We start from the raw sequence: 26,831 nt of genomic DNA on the forward strand, positions 1-26,831 counted from the left end.
ATTTTTCTATGACAAAGGTTTGATTTTAGTTGTTGGGGTTTTTGAGTACTTTCCTGAAAATTTTAATGCCAAATATTTCTTGTATTGCATTGTTTTGCATTTCTAGATATTTATTACTCAAAGAAAAATGTTATGGTAGGATCCTGTGTTGGTAATAGTATGCAGTACTACATGATTTAGGAGATGAGTTGATGGCTTTTTAAAGGGCTGGTGTTTGCTTTATTCTGAGGTTTCAGATATAAAACTTTGGTCAGTATCTTACTTTGTTTTCAGCAGTCATTTAAACTAGCAAGGAAATCAGCGCAGTCTCCTTCTAACCAAATGTACTGTCCGGTCCTTCCCCCATCTATTTGAATAAATTTAGTCATTGTATGGTTTGTGTCACAGATGACTATATCAGTAATTACTGATAATCTAATTTCAACATTGCAAACCCGTGTGGTTTTTGTTGGTTGGATTTTTTGGTTTTTGTTTTTTTTTTTTTTCTTCTCCCCCTGCATAAGACTTTATTTTTTTGGGGGAGGAAGTATTGCATTTTCAAAAGTGTTTTGTCTTTGTCTTTGAAGTAGGGACAGTGCTTGCTAGCTAGTCCTGTAGATACCCTGTAGATATCATTGTAGATAAATAGTCTCAATAATTTGTTTGTTGAGTGGAGGAGTCTTTCAACGTGAGCACTGGCAGCACAACTTGAATATTTTGGTCACTTTCTTGGCTACAGTATAAAAACTGAACCAATGATTTAATGAAACTTATCTCAATGGTTAGTATCTCAAATTCAAGTTCATATAATAAAATATTAAAAATGATCTCTTAAGTCCTGGTGCTACTTTACAATGTATTTAAATAGTTAAGGCTGGATAAAAAGACATGTCAGTGGTTAAAGAAGAGCCAAGAATCAGTGCTAGAAGTAGCTAAAATCATTGATGGTTCTCCAAGTTATTTTACAAAAGAAAAATTCCAGGAAACTGTCCCTGAGGAATCTTATCCCCCTTGCTTGGCTTAGCCAGTAGCTTCAGCCTCTGGACCTAACTAAAGAAAATGAATAAATTACATGGAGAGTTGTCTTCCTAAAATCTGCTTTCCAAATTGTGGAAGACTAGGCGTGTTGTGATTTAAATGCTTTTTGTTGTGATTTATATGCTTTTCTCCAATTTTATTTTTTTAACACTAAAATAAAAATAACACCCAAAATACCAAAGCAAAACAACAACTCTCTCCTCAACTACTGGCAACTCCACAAACTCACAAACACTGCCTTTTTAAAAATAAAGTCAACTATCAAAGCGTGCTGCTAATATTCCTTGGACACTGATACACTAAGCAAAAGGAAGGAAAGCTTGTTTAAAAATAGCTCCATGTGAAAGTATCTAACTTGGATTTATGGTATAAGGACTTATCTTGGGTTTTTGGTTATTATCTCTCTAAATCTTTACAAGAATTTTTGAAGTCTACACTATGAGGGCAGCATTCCCTTTCTAACTTGTAATGTGAAACTGTTAAATGTATAGTTGAGCTCCAGAGAATGTTTACAGACTTCATGTAAACTTCCCAATGATATTCTGGGAAGGAAAGTCTTCCATTCTTTTGCCTTCTCTTTTGTTTCACCTGATTCCTGGCTAGCACTGTGTGTAAACCATACATAATTACATCTATTGCAATCTTCAGGATTCCTCGAAGAATTAAAGTTGTCGAATCAAGTACTCAGAAATTAATGAATTCTAAAATTAATAGAATATTGAATGAGATTGTTTAGCATTTTTCTCTGCACACTGTGTTTTCCTGACTGCATTCCAGTGTTGCTCTGCAGTCTCTTTTCTTTTTACTTGTTGATGTTAACTTTCCAGCTCTTTGCCACCCGGACTACGATCTGGGGAGAAGAGTAGGTCTCCCAGTTTTTTGGAAGGGGCTTCTTCACAGCAGAGAGGAGACACTTTGCCATGCTGTTGTCACAAACCTGAAACAGCCAGGTTTGTGGCTGTTTCAGCCCCCCAACACAACTTAGTATGAAACAGCAGTATCGTTCTTACAGTAGGTCGGCAGTATGTTTGTACTTCACAGATCCATCCTTCCTTCTGAATCATGCCTTGTGTAGATTTAAAGGGGAGTTGGGTGTTGCTGAGTGGGTAATTCCCTGCTAGACCAGCAGCTGGGTACCTAGAATGCTGTCACAGCTGTTTTCACCCCAGCACTGACGCTTGTGAGAATAAAATGAAAGGTGTGAAAGGCTAGAGCCATGCTCTGAAATTGCAAACAGGGAATTGTCTGAGAATTATCAGGGTAAATGTATGTCACTTTCATTTAAAATGCAATGAACATTGTCACTATAACTATGTTATGCTTTCTCTTCATTTAGCTTCAGAAAGTATAAATGGCTCTTAAATCACGTATTTTTATTTCAAAAGTCATATAATTCATCCACGTATTTCTTTGGTGTTACTTCAGGGTTCAGAGGAATGTTTCTTTAGGGCCAGACTGTGCCCATTGGGTGCTGACCTTAGTGAGAACACAAGAGTCTCCAGGAGTTCTTCAATGCTCAGTAGGCAGCGTGAGTGATTTTTGAGTGATTTTGAGTTCCTTCAGCATCAAGTTCTACATTGCTGTCTGAAGGTCCTAATGAATGTGGGATGAGGTTATGGGCTGTTTGAGCAGCTCACTGATGGTACAGACAGCATGTCTGCACTCAATGGCTGCCGCTGGTTCCAGAGTCAGCCAGGGGAACAGAGTCCCTTGTGCCATGTTTCCTGCTGCATGGAAGGGTCACTTGGGAAGTGCTCCTAAATCTTGAGAAAGTATTATTTTACAGCCTGCAAATTCCACAGTGTTTTAATAGCAGGTTTGATGGTGGTGGCAGTTCTTCATTCCCTGGGATATACTTAGTAGCTGTTATCAAACATGGATAGGACAACAAGGTAGGTAAGTTTCACTTGTCAGGCCTGTTTTTCTCCCAATACAGATGGACAAGAACAGTGGAAAAACTGCAGGTAGAAAGGTATGTCTGAGAGTTAGCCTTGGTGTGCTCACAGTGGGAAGCAGGGCAGGGATTGAAAAATAAAGAATACTGTAAAAACCAGGAAACCTCCAGCAAGATAGCAGGGAACTCTAATAGTCAGCATGGCTCACAAAGTTGTTAGGCAAAGGTTATGTGAATAAATAACTGAAGCTAGCTTTCTTTGATCTAGGCTAGACTTTTATTTTAAAAGCCCCAGTTATTACCGTGTCTCTCTCTGTTGTAAATACCTGTTAGTTTTTTGAAGTTCCATAATGAAGCTTTAATATGTAGAATGTTTTTATGCTACTGCTTTATAGCTTGTTGTGATGATCAGATGGCTGTTCCAGATTGATGGCTGTGTCTTCCTGGGGTCATTTGACAAGCAGTGAGAAAACAAAACTTCCTCTTTAGTGTTTTTGCTTAATGAATTTCTCAAGCCTTTTCATTGTTTTAGTGGTTTTATTGTAATAAACTCTTACCTGAGTGGAACAGCAATTATAGCATGATTGCTTAGACCTTGTGGAAGATTATAGACCACAATTATCATGTCTGTCTTAGAGAATTGAACAATGATTTACTCATCAGGTTAAAATTTGATCTGGCAAGTAGGAAGGAAAGTCTTCCGTGTAAAACATTTTTTCTTTTCATGTTTTATATGCAAATCCTGATGCTCAAGGAATTATGTATGGTCTTGCCTCTACTGTCAATAGTCTGCCAGATTGTAGCAGTCAAGCCCTCCAAATAATTATGTCAGGGGAAAAAAATTGACTTGTGCTTTTCATTTTTCTTCAACCTTTGTCTTTTAATGTTACTTATGAATTAAACTCCCATTTTTCCCCCATCCTTAAAATTTTTACTCTTTTTGTTTGGTCTTTCATGTAGGAACTGCTATTCCTACTCTTCTCGTAGCTGAGACTTACGAGTAATCACTGCAGTTAGCAACTCTGAAAAAAAAGAAGGAACTGAAATTAGTTTTCTTTTAGTTAAAACAATGATTTTCGTGATGATTTTATGTTGTAGACCAACCTGGCATTTTATTGTTTCCTCTGCTTAGTGTTACATCTTTTAAGAAGGTATAACTACAAGCTGATCTAGAAAGCTGATATCCATGAGGCTCGATTTTGCCGATCAGCTGTGACAGGAGCGCAGCACTGCAGGGCAGGCATTTGAGATGCATTTGAAAGAGTGCAGTTTTAGCAGCAGGGCAGGACTTGCCGAGTTTTCAGTGCAGCCCAGAGGGGTGTGGCTGTGTCTGATGGGCTGGCATTTGCTTGGACCCAAGATTGCTTGGCTCTCTCCATCCTACTGGCCAGTCTACATGTGTGGTGCACTTTGTGCTATCCAAAGACACAAGCTGCTGCTTTTCAAATTAACGTTTAAAAAATTCTACTGTCCATCCTATCCTATACCATTTTGCCAGTGTCAGTAAAATGACCCAGGAAACACAAAAGTAACTGGCATTGTGTTGGGAACACACTTCTAGTTAAAATATTGAGAAAAGCTGAAATTCCTGGTGGCTGCAGACAAGCTGGATTGAATACGTCCTGTTTGTTCTGGCTATGCTAACCCTTTGACAGCACCGAGTTCAAATCAAAAACTGCTTTCTCTCCCTCCCTGGTTGCCTGGCAACCTCCCTCCTCTTATTAGCATATGATTTCTATTCCTTTTTTTATTTCATCAGTACAGTGTTACACACTCTGCTCCCTGCCCTGTGCTGTCGCCTTTGAGAAGAGCAGGATTTGTGCCTTTATATGAGACTTCGGCAAGTATGTGATTTGGCAAAGAAATCAAACATTTGGGATTAGGAACCTGTGGCCATAAATGCCTTATCAGAAGCTCAGAGGGTGGTGTTCGTGTGGGCATGTTTTTCAAAGTCTTTTCATTTTCATTTGCTGTCATTTTTATACTAAGGGCAGAATTCTTGCAAATCAGCACAGCATAAATCTCTGGCATCTCTACATGTGCAGAGCATCAGTTTGTGAAACCTGCCAACAGAGATTGGCTACACAGATCTTGGGGGGCATTTTGTCCTCTTGGTCTTTATGCAGTTCCATAATGCAGTATGCAATGCCATAATTCAAAATATAAATTAAAAAAAAAAGTCATATATATCCAGGTCAAACTGACTGGGGAAGAAAGCAGCTAAAGAAGTAAGTGGGAGAATTGAACTAAATTCTTCAATTTTCTTCTCATAATAATGCTTTTTAGAAATAAGAACATTTTGCCTTTCATTTGGCCAGGTGTATTTTATTAAATAACAGGTGATTCAGACTGGGTCTATAGTTTAAACTTTAAATTGCTTTTTTTCTGTTCATGGACTCTTACAACTATAATAAGTACCCTTTTTTTTTTTTTTTGCTATTGTATAGGGCAAAGAATGTTAGATTCAAGTAGGAATAGAAAAAACAACAGTAACAACAGAAATTAGACACAGTGAGGAGGAAATGACAAAGCATGTAAGTTTGAGGAGTGTTTATATCAAGATATGTAAAGGAATTTTTCTTAATATTATCCAAATCATAAATCACAAATGAAATAATCTACTTTTTCAATGTCCTTGTTCTAAAGGGGGGTCAGGTTTCTCAGGAAGTATTTAAGGGGGTTTCTAGGGCATGTAGGAAAAAAATTAGGGAGGCCAAAGCTCAATTTGAATTTAATTTGGCAACTTTTGTAAAGGATAATAAAAAATGCTTTTACAAATATATTAGTGGCAAAAGGAAGGGTAAGGCTAACCTTTGTTCTCTACTGGATGTGGGAGAGAACTTTGTAATTGCAGATAAGAAGGCAGAAGTGCTTAACACCTTCTTTGCCTCAGTCTTTAGTGGGAAGACAGCTTGTCCTCAGGACAGCTGTCCTCCTGGGCTGGTAAATGGTGTCAGGGAGCAGAATGGGTCCCTGTTATCCAGGAGGAGGCAGTCAGAGAACTGCTGAGCTACTTGGATGCTCATAAATCTATGGGACCAGATGGGATCCATCCCAGGATGATGAGGGAGCTGGCAGATGAGCTTGGGAAGCCGCTCTCCATCATTTACCAGCAGTCCAGATGACTGAAAGTTTGCCAATGTGACACCCATTCACAACAAGTGTGGGAAGGAGGATCCTGGTAATTACAGGGCAGTTAGCCTGACCTGGTAAGTTAGCACAACCTGTAAGCATAATCTGGTAAGGTTATGGAACAGTTTATACTGAGTGTCATCACTCAGAGCTTACAGGCCAAGGTATCAGACCCAGCCAGCATGGGTTTAGGAGGGATAGGTCGTGTTTTACCAGCCTGATCTCCTTTTATTGCCAGGTGACCTGCCTGGTGGATGTGGGAGAGGCTGTGGATGTTGCCTCTGGACTTTGCAAGGCCTTTGACACTGTCTACCACAGCACGCTCCTGGAAAAACTGCAGCCCGTGGCTTGGACAGGAGCACTCTTTGCTGGGTTAGGAACTGGCTGAACGGCCGGGCCCAGAGAGTGGTGGTGAGCAGTGCTGCATCCAGCTGGCAGCCAGGCACCAGTGGTGTCCCTCAGGGGTCTGTGCTGGGACCAGTTCTGTTCAAGATCTTTATTGATGGGGATTGAGTCTTTCATTAATAAATTCGTGGATGGTGCTAAGCTGGGTGCCTGTGTCAAGCATGTGGGAAATATAGGTTTATTAGAAAAGGGTGATAAAGTTCTGGAATGGCCTGCCCAGGGAGGTGGTGGAGTCACCATCCCTGGATGTGTTTAAAAAAGATTGGATGTGGCACTCGATGCCATGGTTTAGTTGAGGTCTTAGGGCAAGGGTTGGACTTGATGATCTTGAAGGTCTCTTCCAACCTAGTGATTCTGTGATGCTGTGATTCTTATGGTGTGGTCTGAGTTTGACAATTTCTCTTCTTTCCTCTGTCAAAAGACCTTCCTGTGAAACATCTGAGTTCTTACCGTAGTCGTAGATGCCTCCCTAAACCAGTGCAGAATTTTAAATGGTTTTATGTCTCACAGAGACTTCACTATTTAAATTAAGAGTAAGCCCACCTATAAAAGTATTTTATGTTTAATAATGCTTCCAGAATTTAAAGATATAATTTCAGAAAGCATTCTTAGTTTGATAAATATTAATGTATATGATGTTGGTATTTAATTTGTAGATTTAAAGTGATAAACACAATGAAGTCCTTGAAATGCCAAACCTTTCATCTCTGCTCAAGCCAAGGTTCAATTTTATTTTCAGTATGACATTTGCTGCCTGAAGTGTTACAAGTGACTTGACCTTAAAATTACGTTTATTTTAGTTCATTGAAATGGTTGGCCTTTCCAGTTCAACTTGACACCAACAGTGCAAATGGGAGAAGGCAGACATGCTTGCCTGTGACTCTATTTGAAAGCAAATTAAAAAGGTATCTAGGTGATGAATCTAAATATTTCCATTTAGATGGGATGCTAGTCATCAGTTAAAGGCAATCATGGTGCATTCTGACATTTTAATTTCAGGTTCAAAAACAATTATATATGTAATTAAGGAGCAAAGTGTCCAGGCAGCCAACCTATCTGAGTTACATGTCTTGTTGGTGTGTGTGGTTTTTTTTATAGAGGTACCTGTGCACACCACTTTGAGACTGTAGAAGGTGGAAAAATTGAAAGTTTGATTTTAGTTAATGTGTTCTTCCTAAGGACACTCTTCTTTCAAGTATTAGTCACACATTCAATGTCATTAGGTTTGTATTTATCATGGAGATTGGACTCTGTGCCATTTGCAAAGAGGTTGTTGTGATACCTAGTTTGTTTATTAGTATATTGATGCATGTTTGCCTTGTTTTTTGGTGTGATTTTGTAAACTGTGCTCTGAGAGGCCTTATTTAAATTGGAACATCGTTGGAATGAACTGTCCTGGCTGGGTTTTTCTCAGTCAACAAAATATTTGGCCGATGTGGAGAGAATGAAGCAGGCTGCTGTGCAGGAAATGCATGTCTGCTAAGGCAGGGATGTTTTGTTGTGCTGTGCACTCTGTGCAGGGCTCTCTGCCCAGCCTTGAGAAAGGTCCTCGTGCTGCCCAATTTCATCTCCGTCAGTCAAATAAGGAATGAGAATACTGTGCTCTGAAGGGAGCCCTTTACACTCTTGCGATGAAAGGACAGAAGGCAGGATGAGCTTCTGAGAGAGGAGAAAAGGGCTAATAAATATGTAGAGGGATCTACAGGGAAGGAGAAATAAAAATATACACTGAAAGCAAGCTATTGCTGAGTTTAATAATCACAGCGTTTTCCTGTCCAGCCGTTGCACTGTTAGTATCTATACTAGCATCTTGCTCATTATAAAATGCTTGGGTTTTCATTGATGGTGAAGACCATTCTATGAAACCCAGCTCTATTCTGCTTTTAACAATAAACTGACTACCCTTCCATCCAGGCATGTCTAGCATCCATGCAAAACTCCAGAATTAATTTGTGAAAGTAGGTAGAAGTGTTAGAATAAGTTATTAAAAATGTAGACCCATAATGGGTGTAAAGAAGATTGGAAGTATAAAGGGAGGTTTTACACCTGGAAGTTATTATAGTTATTTAGATTGAGCGAGAATAATAACCAATTGTTTTCTAAGATGTATGACACATTTATGAAAAACCTTGAAGGATAAATGGATCTTTTTAATATGCTACTTCCACAAAGGACTCTATGAATAAAATAATAGTGAGAGAACTCTCAGTGGATGCTGAATACTGCTAATTGATGAAATTATTACTTATTACACTGCAACTGAACTCTGCTTAGAAACACTATTTTCAGTATGATTTTTTGAAAATGACAGCTGAAATGTAAGAGGCTTTGTATTGAAAGTGAATAGTGATAATTTCTTGATATCTTTGAAATGAAAGATATTTCAATGACAGTTAAAACTGAAAAAAGTGTTTTTTCTTAAGTGCACAGATCATGGTCTGCGACTATGAAAATAAAATGAACTTTTCTGAAATCAATAAAGTAGACTTAATATGGATTTATGAGGCATTTTAAAAATAACTTCAAGTATTCTATTTATAATAAAGCAGTCAATTATTTGTGTCAGCAGTTTTCATATTATGTCACATTTTAAGGTTAAAAATTTGGTTTGTGAGATAGAGTGTAGCCATCATATTAAGGAAAACTCTTAATTCTAAATCAAATCAGTATTGAAGAATACTGCTGATTTACTGCTCAGGGCAAAAATGGGAATGAGTACCAAATTTTCCTTGGTTTTCTATTGATGAAATTAGAGCCTGCTGTCCTTCTTGGTGAGTCTAGTTATGCCTGTATACTAACTCTTATGGATTGTTATCAGTAATGGGTGTGAGCATCTGCGCTCAAAAGATCACGTGTAGTGTAACATTTTGGAATAGAATATGGGTGAATATGAGATCTAATTTTAGCCTTAACAAATCTGTTCATCAGTGCCAAGATGAACCTCTCTGTTAATTTCAACAGACTGCAGCATCAGAGGGACAAAGTAGGCTTGTGCAAATTTGTGCACACACTTGTGTGTGGATGTGTGTGTATGCTACAGGAACACAAGATGGGAGATTAAAAGTGGTTCCCAGACTTACTCTGTTTCTGTTTTAAAGTTGTTTTTGCTATTGCCCTTTTTTCAGTTCCAATTGAAAATGCAAAATTTGAAAGATTTTAGAAAGCACGAACCTAGCTTTTCAAAACAGATGGAAGTGAGAAAGTGACAAAAGAGTTGGGAGAAAAAAAAGCAAAGAAGATAACCACAACAGAAGCTGTTCTAGAATGCTGGTGATGAAATGTAGAAATAAAATGAATACAGTACAGAAAAAATAGAAAATATGATTTCAAAGTATCTATAGGCTGAGTGAAATGTCAGTAGTTAGCAGTAACCAATACTAAGCTGAAAGGCCAATACCCTTTTGTTAGGATAGGAAATGATAAGAAAGAGTTTCTGGAAGACTGTAGAATAAGAACCACTTCTTCAGTAAGGCAGAATAGCTTGCATGCTGCTAAATCATGGCACTAGGTGAGGAGATAAGATGAATTGATTTAGGAACCACAAGAAGTATTTAGCACAAAAGCAAAGTTAGATAATTTTAAACTCCCAGTATAATGTTCTTTATGCACTTAATCAATGAGCCCTTAGTGAAAAATACAGAAGAAGTCTTGAGGGTTGAGCTAAAACTCTTTTAATGCTGGAGCAGGATTCTTGTCACGTTCTCTGATTTGCTTTTGTAATCTTAGCTGAAGAGCAGATAAGTTCAACTTCTCATCCAGATTTTCCTTCCATCCTGTGCAGGGCAAATCAGGAACATGGGAATGGAAGCCTTATTGTTCCAGGGGTAACTCCAGTAATGATTAGATTATTTTACAAAAATGTCTGTTCTTATAATTATTTGTGACACTTCCCCAATTTTTTCCATATTTCAAATGGAAGCCATATTTCAAATACTCTTTGAGTATTTGAGTAGAGGTAAGTGTTTAAACTTAGGTAGAGTTTCAGGCTGAGAGCCATCATCCTAGAGGCTGGTGTGTAAGTCCAGGAGGGTGAGAGAGAGCAACTGTTGTGGTTGTGTACCTCCTGTCTCTTTGGTGTTCTGTCACACTCATCTAAGGAGTCCTGCTTGGCGTATTGGCAGCTGTGAATGCCCTCCTCAGGGGCTGTAAGAAGAAGCTTAATTGGGTGTGCAACTTCCTCTCCTGGAGTTAGTCACCTGCCCTTACTTGGAAAGCTTCCATGTCTGTGAATGTAGGCCCTGACTCAGGAAAAGGGAGAAAACAAATAGCTGAAAGAAGAGCTGACCTGAAGTCGAGTGGAAGGAGCTCAACATGATTTGGCAACATGGCTCTACCACATCTTGAGCTGCATCAAAAGAATTGTGGGCAGCAAGTCGAAGGAGGTGATTCTTCCACTCTACTCTGCCCTTGTAAGACCTCCACCTAGATTACTGCACACAGCTCTGAGGTCCCCAACATAAAGAAGATGTGGACTTTTTAGAGTGAGTCCAGAGCAGAGCCAGAAAAATGGTAAGAGGGTTGGAATACCTGTCCTCTGAAGACAGGCTGAGAGAGTTGGGGTTGTTTAGAAGAGCAGACTCAGGAGAAACCTTACAGCAGCCTTCTGGTACCTAAAGAGGGCCCACAAGAAAGCTAGAGAGCTTTCTTTTTTATGTCTTTTTTAACAAGGCATGTTGTGGTATCCCAAGGCAGATTGGCTTAAAACTAAAAGAGTGGGTTTAGATGAGATGTTAGGAAGAAATTCTATACTGTGAGAGTGTTATGATCCAGTTTAAACCCAGAAAAGCAAAGAAAGCTAAGTCTCTGTGTATAAATCAGAAAGAACTTGGAATGTTCAAAATAGACGCAAAAATGAGATTAAAACCAAATGAGGTTAGATATTGGTGCCAAAAAATTGATATGTTTTATTTAATAGAAGAGGCAAAGAGAAAAGAAAGAAAATAAGTGTGTGTGGGGGTTGGGGAGACAAGGAGAGAGTGACAGTGGTTAGGTGGAGCCATATCACCCATCCGAGGGTCTCGTTGCTCCCCTCCATCTGGTCTTCTTGGTGGTGAGTCTCCTGCCTCATGCCACATGCTGAAGAGTATAGAATTCTGTATGCTAATACATGCTATGGGCCAGGTGGGAATGCCCACGTGCCTCCCTTGCAGGGGGCCAGTTTGACACTGTCCCTTGCAGCAGGGAGGGTCTGTTGCATTATGCTGCAGTGCTCTGATGCACGGTTCAGGGACCACTTTGGAGGCCTTTGATGGGCTGTGTCACCCCCTCTGCTGTGGATAAGCTGTTCCCGGGGTGAAGGGCCCCTCAGCTGGGGGGGCCAGCAGAGGATGGCGGTCACTGCCTGTCACCAGGGGCCTTCCCAACACACGCCCAAAGCCTCTCTCCCCCCACGCTTTGGTGCCAGTGTCTGCACCAGCCTGGCAGCTGATAGCCCTGGGGCTGTCGTCTCCACCCTGAAGGCATTAGGCTTGTGCTTTGTGAATGTACCCATCCCTGACTTGTTACTTTGTCTTATCTTCATCTCAGAAGCCCATTCAGGTGGTGTGGAGGTCATCTCTAGGTTTTGTAACACAGTTCTGCCGTAGTAGACAAAAGTCTTTCATGAAAATGTTTAAGTCATAAACTATAATATTTCAGTCTCTAGGCACTAAACAGGTTGCCCAGAGAAGTTGTACCTCATTTCTGGCAGTGTTTGAGGCCAGGCTGAATGGGTTTGAACAACCTGGTGTAGAAGGTGCCCCTGCCCATCATAGGGGGGTTGGAACTGGATGAGCTTCGAGGTCCCTTCCAACCCAAACCATTCTATGATTCCATCAGGTAAAGATTAAATCCACATTTCTGAAGCTGTCAGGCACAAAAGTGCAGGAAGATGGTACTTACAGAAGAGTAACCTGGGTGCCTTTCCTTTATATAGTTTCTAAAAAAATGTTACTTCTGTTACTGCTTTTCCTGTTGCTCTGCAGTATGTGCTCCTGCTTGTAACAAACTGCAAACAAAGGGATGCTGCTGCTAGACAAATGGGTTTTAATACTTCCATCCTAATTGAATGATAGCATTGTGGTCTTTTATCTTCTGTTCTAGGAAAGAGAACTTGGACCTGCCAGCAAAATGGGAATTTTAGTTTTTCAAAAGTCCAATACTTAGATTTTGATGCAGCTTGAAACCCACAGCCTTAGAATCATTACAGTATGTTTATAGGAGAAATATTTCACTGTAATTTTAGAAAACCTTACAAATTATAAAAATAGTTCTTCCCTATTCAAAGGTCTCACAGCAGAGATGTAATTTTGCTTAATAAATAAAAGAATTAGAAAATAATGCTCCTACATACAACGCTCTTTAACAAGTATTTAAAAGTAAGTTTTCTCTATAAGCATGAGACAAAGTATAATAGATGAGAATCCAAATGTTTGCTGGCATGTTTCTAGATTGGGCAGCCTTATCTCATTATTTTATTTGAAGAGTATCACCTCTGCTTCCACCCCACATATTCATCAGTATTTAATGTCAATAAGATTTAAAAATCAAAATTGTAAGAGTAAAGAACTCCAAGAAATTGTCTATATTTCCTATTGCTGATATACGTTCTACTCTCATCTATAGCATGTGAGTCCCTGTATACTTACAGTGTCATGTTTCTTTGCTTAAAGCTGTCAGCATCACTGTGTGCTTCTGCAAAAGAAGACAATGACATTTTAAAACAAAAAGGAGAAACTGGGAACAGTTTTCTCTTGCCTTTCTTGCATGGGCTGTCAAATTTTGTTGCTAAAAATCAGGTGTGGTTTTGTTTTTTTTTTTAAATTATCAGACATTTAATAATATTTTATAATATGACTTCATATATACTTACTGCTTATAGGATACAATTAACAAATCCTTCACATTTCCATTTTATTTCTGCATGCTAATTCTTTCTTTCCTTTTTGATTAGGATGCTCTGGTGTGTGCACAAAGTTAATAGAAAGTCTGTAGTCCCATTGTCAATTTTGCATTTTACCATTGTATTAAACAGTTGCTATTGAAATTTTTGTAAGAATTGTGCACAATAGTTGCAAAAAGGTAGGTTTACTTGTTACTTCTTCATGTTGCAACAGATTTAGAAAGTCAGTACTGATAGATAGTTGGCATGTTCTTGGAACAAGTGCAAATGTTCACATTTGTTTCAAGCACTGAATGTACTAGATCTTTTGGATGTATATTGTTAGTCTCATTCTTGCATTTCAAGTTCATTTATTGGACTTTGAAAATCACCTTTTAACAAAGTTTTCAGAACATTGCTTTGCTCAGCTAAAATTAGTTCTGCTGATTTTGCCAATGATTAAACTTAAGCAGTATTAACTTTGCTAATTTCTCTCCTCTGATCAAAAGTTAGTAGAGCATTCGCTTGTCATTAACAGACGTGTCTCTAATGCAAGTTTGGATTTTGCTTAAGCAAACACTCACAACTGTGGGTCCAATTCAGAGATTCAGTTATGGGGATACAATGGCCTTTTTTTGGTTCTGACAGAGTTTATTTCCAAAGGCAACTGAGCTTGCTTTGTCTTGTGATCTGTTTGTCTTGTAGAAAATTAGAAGTGAGATGTAAATGTATGTGTATGATAACGATCCTTTTTGCTGTGATCCTTTCAATAAATGACTCTCTGTGTGAGTGAGCACTTACCAAATAACATTTGTATTCCTCATGTAACAGAGCAATTTAATGTGGAAGCATTTGAGACGTAGATCAATATTATACTGAAGAAACTGAAAAGTTCTGATATACCTATGATGAAAACCTAATATCTTTCTGAAGCTTTAAGTTTTGATTTGTAAAGGAGGAAGATGTTTTTGTTAGGAAGATGAAAAAAGGTGACTTTGAGTGTAGGGGGTATGGCAGATTGAAGACCACGTACGTGCTTACTTCTAAAGTAACAGCAGTCATGAAGCTAAGAATCAATGCTGTGACATGAGTTGCTCTTGTTTTTTTTCTACTTTGCCAATTAGTTGGATGATTAAAGACTGTCCAGTTAGGGAGAAGAATTACTAAAATATTAACTGTGTGTATAGAAGGATAGTTGTACAAAATTTTAAAACCTTGTACTTTTAAAGGCTGCAAATTAAGTAACGTTTTATTCAGCCAAATGAATACAAATAGTGAATTTAACACTGAGTAAATTGACCAGAGCTGTGCTCAGCTATGTCTTCTCTGAATTTTGTATATAAAGGCTAATATTTTTGGACATTGTTTATAGTGTGAAAACATGATCATGTCACAGAGTGGGGTGTCCCTGGAGGAGCTTCAGAACTTGATCCTGTGTTGCAGTGAAGTTTAAGCCTGCTTTAGGCTGTGTGGTTTTGATATATATATGCTTGTGTTAAATGCATGAATAATTCACTGATACTGGTACTACTCAGATACTTCAGTAAAACCTGGAGGGTGAGTATTTGCTTTGCTTTCCCCCGTGAGGGTCAATGCGTTTCTGCAGAGATTAGTTGTGTTGAGGAGGTAGCATGCAGAGTTTCCAGGAGCATAATTTACCACCCAGAGTCCTTCCCATAGAGGAGAGTGGTTGGTATCTATGGGAAACAAGTAACACTTTTTGGATTTTATTTTAATAAATCTTTCAGAATTTACAGTAATACCTAGCACAAATGCATTGCTGAGTTAGAGAAATCAAGCGCTAAATCCAACAGTTAAAGTAACAGTACGATTGTGTAAGCCCTGCTGAGGGTTGTGCAATTTTGCTGATTTGTTAATGTGTAATGCGGTAAATTGGTTATGTAACAGGAAGTGCATGAAGTTAAACACACTTTTGTTAACATAGATGTCTTCATGACTAAGACTTTCCCAACTTTTGTGGGAGTGCTTTAGAAAACTGCTCATTTTGTTAAGATGTAGTGTTTATATATTGCAGGAAAATCTGAGGGCCAAGGAATTCTGTAGTGATAAAATTGAAAATCCCAATATCTAAGTACCTAGAAAAGGATCTAGGACTACACCTCTAGGATACTGGTATGCTATGAGGGTGTCACAGGGTAAATTGTCTTTCTCTTAGTTTTAAAGGCTATACAAGGAATGCAAGAAACCAGAAAAGTGTTTGTTCTGCTATCAGCATTTTGTCTTATGGGGAAATGTAAAGATGAAGATTTTGACTTAAATGCTATGTTAAAGGCATGTGGCAGTGCACAGGTAGCATATGCTTATCACTAGATCATCCATTGGCCTTAGTTCTTGATCCATTTTGAAACTATGAGCTTGTGTGGCTCAAAGAAGAAATTTGTCTTGTGATTACAAGTTGAATCTTTTTCCAGCTGGGTTTGAGCTCCCTGTGCCCATATGCACAGCAGGATACAGGGTCATCAGGCCTCAGTCACTTGAGCAGATTGGCTTCTCCATCCCTGTTTCACAGGAGGCTGCAGTGCTGCCGCCCTTCTGGCACTGGTTCATAGGCTGGTCGTCTCTTCAAGTAGTGGAGCCCCATCTTCCAGCTCACTGGACCTCGAGGGCAGGTTTGTAGCTATCACAGTAGTATAAAGGGCCAGTTAACAGGCATGGATAGGGGACCACCTGCAGAATTTATCTTTACTGAAAGAGATCAGAGGGTTACACCTTGTCACACCATGATATATTGGAATAAAATATGTTCTCAGTCAGCTTGTGGCTTTGCTCACATGTGCAGACATTTGTCTCAGTAACAGAAAACATATCTGGTAATTTACAAAAATAATTTCTTGGGGGTTTCCCTTGGATTTTCCTAAGGCTGACCACATTCTTCCCCTGACATTTGTGCTCATTTTACATTTCTTCAAGCTTTCTCTGGTTTTTGTTGCTTCACAATTAAACCAGGCCTGAAATACTGTGAAAGCATGGTCTTTTCACCCTTTTGAAATTTTTGCATGAATTAATGAATTCCTAAGATACATTATCAGCCAGGTTACATAAAAAGTTTGAAAAGGTTCTCATCAATTCTGATCTTCAGTAAGGAAATCACAAGTATTGATTTGTGGGATATTCTATCATAAATAAGCATATGGGAGAGATTCACAACATTGCCCTGTATTATTTCAGCAATGGAAAATAACACAGAGCTAGCTTTTGGAAGACATGACACCATAGATACTTTTTGCAATCTTGTGTTTATCTTCTAGTGTAGCAAATTCTCCTATGACTAGAACAGAGTGTAAAGTCCTGCATCTGACTGTCAGTGCTTCATGCAGCTTTCCAAGAAGTAGAGTAGAAGTGAGAAGTAAAATGTGAATTAGGCAATTCAAATGAGATATTAATAGGAGTTCACGCCTTAGTCATCTTCTTCTACACTGATGTGATTTTTCAACAAAGTTCCTTATTGTGGGTCGTCTTACCTCATGAAAACAAAGATGTTTGAGTTCTTTAGCCTTTGACTGAAGAGCAATTACACAATTAGTTTCATATTCAGATATACTAGAAAATATTAGTGGAAAAGCCCCAGGTATTTGTTTCTGTCAGTGAAGTAACACTTGCATAGCTTTGAAATTAATTGTTTAGTATGCTCATTACTCTTAGAAAAAATAAATATGTTCTCATTATGTTCACTTGGTGAGCATATGTATCTTGCAATACATTTAATGTTACTTGCTGTGAGGGAGATTACAACTCTTTTTAAGGAAATTGGGTAGATTAATGGAATGGGGTGGGTTAAATTGCTCTCCACATGCATTCCCTAGCATGCCTGGCCTACTCCCGTATTTTAATTGATGTATGTAAAAGTGTTTAGCTGAGGGGGCTCTGTGAAGCAACAGGATTAAATCAGGATATCAGCTGTGTATTGCAGGGGCTGGGCTAGGGAAATGAGCTGTGTGCTAAAACAAGGAGACTGATACATGGGACCTTGTTTTATGCCCAGTCACAGTCTGCATGTGAACTGTTGCATTTTCCACCTCTTCACTGTGACAGTACATGTATTGATCTGTGGTGAACTTCAGCGGGTGTTTTGGGGCTGTTCATAGGAAACTTTCCCAACAAGCTACAGGAAGTCCACAGAATCCTTGAAACAAGCAAATATTTACTTCGTCTTTTTAAGAATTTTACGGAGTTTTAATATCACAACCTGTGACAGAGCCTGAAGATAGATTTTCTGATCCTTATTCTCTCTTTGAATGAGCAGTAACAAATATGAGGATTATGAAGCACTAAATACTCCTGGTGCAACTCATTGGTTTCAATAGGAGGCTCTCCAGAAGAAGAGTGATCTTTAACTGTTGAATTTTTCCAAATTTATTGTTTTGAGTGAGAGATAGAGTCCACGTAAGCAGGACCTCTTGCTAAGGTTGTTACTTTTGGGGAGAAAAATATAAAGCCAAAGATTTCACACCACAGTGCTTTAAAGAAAAGCTTTCAAAATTTGAATTAGTGTCACATAATTTACAAAGACGCTGCTAGACTTGCAGGACTTTTTGATGACTGTCTTAAAGTTACTGCAGTCCCATGTCCCACCTGTGTTCTAAATTATACTTTTTTTCTTAATAACATCCTCTCTCTGCCTGCCCCCCAGTCTCCACTGGCTTTGGAGCATTCCCAATGAGCAAAATGCTTCCATAACTTTATATTTTATTTTGCAGAATATGCACTTAATTAGGAATCACATTTAATTGAAATAGCTTCTTCTGATTTCAGGAAAAGGGTGGCTTTATGAGATGAGAATAAAAAGTGTGTGACACTTTTAATGAAATTAAAAGCAAAATGTGTTTAGAAATTTATGTTGCATCACTGCAGAATATGTGCCAAACCTGTCTTGATTTACCTGAAAGTGCTATATCAGAGACAAGACTCCCAGATGGAGAGTGTATCCTATCCTGGATGACTGCTTTGAAATCACTTACTTGGAACAATATTAATTCAAATTCCTGATAAATTACTCAGTGTGATATAACATGCTGTTTTAAAACTTCTACAGCCTTTTCATTAATAGATGATAGTGAACATTAGAGCTAGTATTTTTTGTGTAGAATTCTTAATCATGCCATTTAGAGTAGAAGCTAAACAATAAACATCTAATGAATGGCTTATGGTAAGTTTAATCTCAGAAGCTGTGTTGCTGTTGGCACAGATCAACATAACCATCCATCAATAAATTCTCAAAATTTAAAAACTGTAGCTATGACTTATACATGCTAGTCATTCTCAATGTACATTACATAAGAGTAGTTTATTGCATTTTAGGATACTTGCAACTGAAATCGATATTTATTAGACATAACAAATACGTTCCTTTCTAGAAGAGGATGTATTCTAAAATTGAACCATTCTTCTATATTTTGTAACTTTTAATAATTGTTGTCTTTTAAAAGACCCGAAAGAAATAATTGTCCTGGGTAATTATTAAAGGAATGCCTTAAGGTAATTATATTTGAGCAAGTCATCTGCAAAATATATTTGAGTTGCATTCCACAGAGATGGGCTCCTTGGCTTTTATCCCATAAGTGAAGTCTTCAAATTAATCTCTGGAAATAGTGAAGGAAAGTATAATACTTTAGTGGTGCCCATAATCATCAGTGCTGTGCAGAGTTGCAGCTTCAACTCGATTGTGCACGTTGTGCTTCTGTGCCATGAGTCACAAACTCACCATGGGCTCAATTCACTTCTGTGTCCTTACTCATAGCCCCATGTCTGTCTTCGTCAACAGAATACCACAATGGATTTCTACTGAAGTACAGTATCCTTATATTCTGATTTGCAGCCATTAATGAGAATGGATTTATATCTTCTATTAATGAAATAAATGGAGCCAGTTATGTAAAAGTGTAAAGAAAAAATTAATAGGTTCTGCATTACTGTACAAATAGCATCTTAATGTGAAATCCAAAGTTCATAGTACTTTGAAAACAGATGCATTATGCACCTGCATCCTCTATTGGGGAGCTTGGGTCTTGCCCTTTCAACATCTGGAGAGATCAAACAATAGCTCATCTGTCAAGAATGAGAATTTTTGTGGCAGAATTAGCATGGGATTCAGACAAGCAAGACTGCAGGTGCCGAAATAATTCTCCTCACCAATGAACTCTTCCCCTGCTCAGATGACCAGTGTGTCTGAGAGACTGGAGGTCTCAGGTTTCCTTTCTTGCATATCCAAGTGTTTTGTTTAGTTGTGTGTATTCATTGTTATTTGCAATACACTAGAACTTTCTTCTTTAATTTTGCACTTACTGACTGACCCATCTGAATTTATTTGTTAAATTTACTAAATGTCTGACTAGCCATAAGCTGTGAAAAGCCGACCAGGGAACTGAAATGAATAGGAAGAAAACACCCTCACTAATTTCACTTCTGACACTTCAGCTGACCCAAGAGCATTTACATTATTTTCCTATTTAAGCAGTTAACTTCTGAGTTGTTCTTAAACACCAGGGACCTCTAGTGAGAGCAGCCACTTTGGCCAGCAATCCAAGATTTAGGCAGGTAGTATATTATTTATGTAGTGGAAATATAAGCAATTTTTATATTGTATATGTGATTTAGTATTTTAGTATTTTCTGTGCCAGTTTTATTTCAGATTTAATTCTGGGACATGCTGTGCTATGTAGTCCTTTTGGATTTCTGCAACTGTTGCTCTTGGAGCCATGCTCTTGCTGCAGAATTCCAACAGGAGCAAACATATGGGGATTCTTCCGTCCTTGGCTTGCCCCACCATTTGTTCCATGTTTTAAACCAACTGGTGCTGTACCCAGTGGAGTACATCTGTTACAGTTTATTGCTAGAAATTTGCAATTCATTTCAGTTTGCTGAAATAATATTCATGGCCAAGCATTAAGCAATTACAAAAGAGAGTAGACAAAATTTTGCTGCAATTTTTATGTGATGCAAAACCTACTACCCAGCTTGGGTAATCTGGGCATTCAACAGTCAGATAATGTTCAGTTGAGTTGGATCATCCTGAGAAAATCAAGGACATCCTGAGACATCCCTTATGTGGATGTCCCTGCTCTGTTTTAATTAAGGGCAAAATAAATCGGCATAAATAACCACTGAATGCATTTGGTTGCTACATCTTGTCTGAGGTATTCATCTGGGGAACACCCTGAACTGGAGCAGAGTCTTTGCTGCTGGAATTACAGGGGCACATCCAATAACAACCTGTAACTCTTTGTGAAAGTCAACGGCATGATGACTGCTAAGTAGTCTATATGTTTTTTGAATGTTGTACCTCACTTTTTGTCCCTGTGCTTCAGGCAAGCTGGGAGTTACTGTGTTGGGCTATGTTGTTGTTTGCAGAGGTGAGGTTTCTGGTTTGAAGGAAAATTGGATTACCAATCATTACCTTCTGAGTAAGGCAATAAGTAGCTGAATAGAAAGTGACTCCTTCACATTTAAAATAAAAAGTCCCCATAATCAGTGCAATAAAATCTTAATACAAGAGATGACTGTTTCATCATTATCACCCTCTGAAGCAGATTTTTAAAATTACGAGGAATCACAATATAATATTCATAACCCCATCACACTCGTCATGTTTCTGTAAGTCAGTCTCGCACATCTTTGACATATAGTAACAGAATAAACACACTGTGCCCACCACAGTGGAGACATGTAGTGCTAAAGCCAAGGCTTTCTTATAGGTAAACTTGCAAACTAATTCCAGAAGTTACAACCAACAATATGCCTGTTTTTGTTCTCAGTCACAGAGTTGAGTCTGGATCTGTCTCTTGGGTGCCTTTCACACTCGTCCCTTGAAATAAACGAGGTCACTTTTGCCATAGAAGTTGGTTACTTGCCTGATTTGTAAAAGAGTTTTGGTTCCAAAAATTGGATTTAATTTGTTGAGTTACACTAGGATAGTGAAGACGTTGCAAACTTCATTCTGCCTGTGTTGTCAGACCCACCTCTATGACTTAAAAGTATGGCTACATTCCTGAGATTTATTTGTGTCCTTGCAAATAAAAGTATTTTAAGATAAATGACTTAACTCATCAGCTCACTAGGCTTAGAAGGAGATTGTTTTGACGGAGAAATTGGAGTTTATACTGAAATTATGAAGCATTCAGAAATAACCCAGATCTTTAAAAATGTTTTTGCTTATTTTGCTTCAGAAGTGTTACTTGAAGTGATACAATGAACCAGAATTATGTGTTTCTTAATGCTGTACATAAAAAATATCTGGGAATGGAAGCCATTATTAAAGCTACTAAATATAATTCTGTTTTCTAGTAATCCTAGAAATGTCTTTAAATATTCATCATCTAAGTGGCACGGACAATACAATCTAAACAAATTAGTATGGTGCTGGGCTATAATGTGGAATAATTGCATTTAGTTTTACAGCACTGTAAATAAGTGTGTAAAGTGTGATCTAAGAGGCTTTGAACCTTTATGGAAATTTTAATCTATATTTTAATGTCTTTTGCTCTTTTTCCACAGAACATTCTGGCTTTAAATCCCCGAAAACAAACACATGCAACTCTTCACTCAACTGCAGCAAAGAAACTAGTCAAGAAGCAATGGAAACGGAATTCTGACAAAAACTGTTCAGTAAGTGCACGTTTATCATTGCATCTGGAACATGTTTATCACCGCATCTGGAACAATCATTGAGGCTGAAATCACAGCTGTGGGAGAAAAAAATTAGTGTTATTCAGTAGCGGCATTTGGCTTCTAGTTTGTTCCTGTAGATACAAACTTACTTTGTGATGAGCTGTTTACTTTTCAGAACCTATTGCATACTTTTTCATTTTTGGTGATTTTAGTAAGTGTTTGATACAACTTTTGTGCCTTTTGTTATAGAGTCTGATCCCTCTCAAGTATCACATCGTGAGCCGTGCTGAGCCCCTTGATTTCCCTGGGTAGCCTCTTCTGCCACTTTCTTCTTCTCTTTCTGTTTTCCAAGAGTCAAACTGGGCTGAGCAGCACTTCACTATTCTTTCTGAGACTTTTAAAGATAATTTTATTTTGCTACAGAAATAGGGGAGCCTGTCATATGTATCTATTTTTACATATAAATAAATACATAAAGCTTAGATTAAAATGTGACTCTGGATTTTAAATTTTGTGCATTGTATTTTTCAGGAAATAGTTGATTTTGGAATAAATGTTTTTCTTGCTGTAAACTGTCTATACTCTTCTGTATTTCTGCCATTACATATCGTCATTTTCTCTCTAGGTATTTGAATTCCTAGTCTCAGTGTGATATTTGACTAATCCTATCAGACTTTTTTTGTCTCTTTGATCTCTCATCTGATTAGAAGGTTTGTACTGTTTTTACTGTCTTCCTACAGGTTGTCTTACATAATCCTCTAAATTCAGAAACCTTTTAGGTAGAGTACTAGTTTCCTTATGGGTATAATGATATTAGTGTCTTTTCATAATGTTGTTAAAACACCTTCTCCCACTATAAAGGAAAATTCAGGTAGGTAGTTGATTTTGTTTGTAATTAAAAATATGTTATCTAAAACCCAACAAAACACAAACCCAACCAAAAATGCCAAAAAGTTCCTCAGTTTCTTAAAATCATGAAATGTTTGTGAACTTGGGTGATTATTTTGGGATGTCTGATGCAGATATTGCCCACAACTGTTTGTTCCTGCTGCAGAGAATGTTGGGCAGCTTAGCAAGCGGCTCCTGGGCAGCTGCAGTTTACACTGTCATGTTTTCAGGTGACCTGAAATCAATACCAGGCTGTAAACTCCTCTGTTTTCACAAGGTGTTTGTTAGGAAGCTCAGGTATCCATGCAGCAGGGCAGCTGGGTATCTGTGTAGTAACCTAATTAGCTGTTCCAATGTAAATTATTCTGGTTAGTTAAAGTGTAACATTCACAGAAATATTTTACTAATGGGTGTGTTAACACACATTTCCTAAAGTGTCTAGACTTTTAAATCACTCTTTGTTATCCTTGAGCTGTTCTCCATGTCAGCCTTGCTTGACTTTTTTATTCAGTTTACTCATAAGGTGTTTGATATGTGCTGTTGATTTTGACAGTGCATATTTTTCTAGAAATTGTCTCCCCATGTTCCTGCTGTTAGCTCTGTGTGTGTACCTCATGGTGTCTCAAATATTTCTCAATTCCCAAGGTCTGAGCTTCTTGGCTTGTGCAAACACCATGGATTGGGGTTCATTGCCAGCCTGTATGCCTTGTCTGGATTTTCAGTTGAAAGTCATTCTGAACATTGTCAAATATTCCAGGATGATGTTTTGGCATAGGCTTGCAGTCTAATAAACAACTTGGTTTTATAGTTCTGCAGTACTACCTGGAGATCTGTGTAGTTATTAGCACACTGTCCTGACAGGAATCTGCTCATGGTGTACAGTTTACAGGATTAAAAGTTAGAAAGAAACAAATGTGTATATGGACAGATATAACTTATATAACTGCCTTATTATATATTATTTGGTAGAAACATCATATTAGTTGGTTTGCAAGCTATTATAGGAAATGTAAAGTGCTAGAAGGACCTGTAAAGGGATAGTCCTTATTTTTAGATGGGTAATGATCCTAGTTTTTAAAACTGACGTCAGAGATATGTAGCTTACTCTTACTGTGTAAGATTTACCACATAGCTTACTATTAGCTTACTATAGGAGAAAAAGCCCTGAAAAATGAAAAAATCAAATATTTGTCTGGTCTCCCATTACATAAAAGACATCAGTAAAAAATAAAAGACCTTTTACCTTCTCCAGATCATTGTTGAGTAGTTTTAATTAAAAAATAAAATAAAATGGTTGAATCCTTTCATAGCTTCACTAAATTAAGAAGGCTAATGTAGGAAAGGATTCATTGAACACAATTTTCTGTTTTGGTCTAAAGAGCCACTGGTGATAATGTTAGGCCTGCTAATGAATAGATCAACCTCCATTTGAGGGCCATATGAACTTTATTTGCTTCCATTTCCTTAAAATCTGAATTTGACTTCTAGCTTTGGATTCTTTTAAAGCTGTTCTGATGCTGCCTTTGCAGAACTACTGTTGAAAGGAAGGTGGGAGTATGAAAATACAAAACTAATTAAATTAACAGCCCTCAAAACTCTGAACAAAAGCTGCATCTGCTGAGGCATGCACACAGTGACTTTGTAATGTCTAATACACTTCCAGATGGCAGACTTACATATTTCTTCAGAATAATTACACAAGTGAAATTTTAACTCCTAGCCTGCTCTGAGACACTTTGGGTTACCCATTTAATGAGTTCTGAAGTGGGAATGGAATGTCAATATCTTTACTCAGCATTGAAAAGGTATTCTCCTAGAGGAAAGTTCAATTATGCTTTCAATGAGTATTATTGTTTATTTACTATGTTAGCAACCAAGTGTTGCTGTAAAAATTATTTATAGCTTTAGGTGTAAAATTAGTCAGCTTTTCTTCAGAAATTTTAACTCAGAGATTTGTATCAGAGTAGGAAAACTGTGTCACCCTCAGTAACAGTGTTAGACCTAAGCATTAACAGTCTTGTGTCTTATGAGTCTACTGAAAAGGGGTATAAACAGATGCCTCCTGTTATCTGGGGTAACAAAGATTTCTGTTGTCCAGAAAAAATTAAAAGTAGAAGAGTTTTGAAATGGCTGTTCTAATAGTAAGCATTAAAGAAGGGCGCAAAATTTAGGTCACATTAGATCATCAGTTTACAGATAGAACAAAAGCAAAGGGGTCAACTGTGAAACTGTGAGGATTTGCTTTGATTTCAGGTCTTTCCTAAGTAGTTCGGGATTGTTTAGACTTCGGATTAATATTTTTATTTATTGTTTCCAACTCTTTATAATTACATTTCTGTGTGAATTTTGTGCTTACCTACGTTTAGGTCACCAGCTAGGGGGGCAACATCGTGTGCATTTGCATTGCACCCAGCACACTGATTTCCTTGCTTTATGAATAGGGTTTCTAAGCATTATGGGACAAGTTTTGTTTTACCTTGTACATGGGAAGGTTTGTAATTTAAATGAAATTTGCCTCGACAAGTTTTATAAATTGACTTGTCACTGGCGAATTCAGTGGGATATTTTAGTCCAGCCTTCTTTTTGGTAATGAAATATTGTAGATACCTACTAAGGATAGGTGAGACATTTATATAGATCCACCTATGTATTCAGACTTGCTTCAGTTTCTGCATTTAGAAATAATTGTAACATTTGCTCCAGATGGAAATGCTGGAAGTATTTCAACACGACAAGAAGGTGAAAAGGAAATGGGGTTTAAATTGGTTTGTAGCTAATTGCCATAGCCTGTAACAGTATTGATTTTCTGGCAGTAGTAGCATTGTTCTTTGTCCTTACATGTGCTAAGCCTGATCAGCATTGTGCAAAAAGAGCCTCTCTTCCATGGCCAAAATAATTTTGATGCTCACCTCTTTTTGGTTTTGGGTTTTCTTTTTTTTTTTTTTTTTCTTTTCTTTTTGGCAAGGGCTTACTTTGGGAAAGAGACTTTAACTGTACTCTAATTTTTTCCAGCAATTAGAGAAAACCAAATTCTTCACCTTGTCTTTTTCTGTGCAACATTAAGTTGCAACTACCAGATTGCTTTGTGTTAATGATGCAGCTTGAGATCTGCAATTCATTGCAAGATGTAACAGCTCATGTTGCTCTTTACGTTCAGGGGACGAGGGTACTCCCTTAAAGCAGTAGTAATAAGAGCTTGCTAAAACTTCTAAGTGCTTTTCACTTTTGATAGTATTTCTGTGTCTGTCGCTGCTATATATAAACATCTGTATAAAGAAATTCTTTAAAAAAAGGTATGCAAGTACCTCTTGATGTACAAATGTCCAAGCTTGCATAGAAAAATCTGTAAACAAGATGATCTTTCTCAGCTATAATCAGTCTGTTACTCTAAGTATTCCCTTCCAGTGAGGTGGAAAAAGTTCACATTTTTTTTGTGCCTAATCATGTATCATGCTTACAGAATAATCAAATTAGCATTTCACAAATAACTGATGGATTGAAGCAGAAATAGTGCAAATTGCAAACAAGTAAATAGAAAACCCAGTACACCGAAGGCCTGAAATCAGGAACCTCAATGAATAAATGCTTTTTCAGTGAATAATTTGTCCATTTCTAGACATGTATTGATGATTCTATATTTATAAATAAAAAATAATCCCAAATATTGTAAAATAGAGAACACTCATTAAAGGAAATCAACTCAATTATATTTATAATCTAAACGTATAGTTTACCTTTGCAAATATTTATTTTTGTCTTCATTGCATGTGAATATGCAAGTTTAGCTCTTTTCTGAATGGGTATACAATGGCAGATGTCTCTCTAATCGCTGTTCTATTCAAACATTAATTGGTAGAACATATGTAGAATTCTACTAGTCTGAATAGGTATAGGATAGCAGCAGTCTCTTTAATCACATCACTATTCAACCACTAATTGGTGTGATGATTAAGGGACATTAGAGGGAGCACTTTGACATCTGATTCTTTGAACTGATGTCTGCTCGAGCTG

At 37.7% G+C, this 26,831-nt stretch overlaps 1 protein-coding gene across 2 annotated transcripts in view; it reads left to right on the forward strand.

Moving 5' to 3' along the window:
* The window catches only part of DPYD (dihydropyrimidine dehydrogenase), a 339,310-nt gene that overhangs the window by 1,481 nt on the left and 310,998 nt on the right, over positions 1-26,831 (forward strand). For both annotated transcript variants that reach the window (XM_053985511.1, XM_053985512.1), the window contains exon 2: positions 21,819-21,929. In XM_053985511.1, coding sequence (XP_053841486.1) covers positions 21,819-21,929 — 111 coding nt within the window. The remainder of the gene's footprint in view (positions 1-21,818; positions 21,930-26,831) is intronic.

Source organism: Vidua macroura, chromosome 9, assembly GCF_024509145.1.
Source record: "Vidua macroura isolate BioBank_ID:100142 chromosome 9, ASM2450914v1, whole genome shotgun sequence".
Taxonomy (NCBI): domain Eukaryota; kingdom Metazoa; phylum Chordata; class Aves; order Passeriformes; family Viduidae; genus Vidua; species Vidua macroura.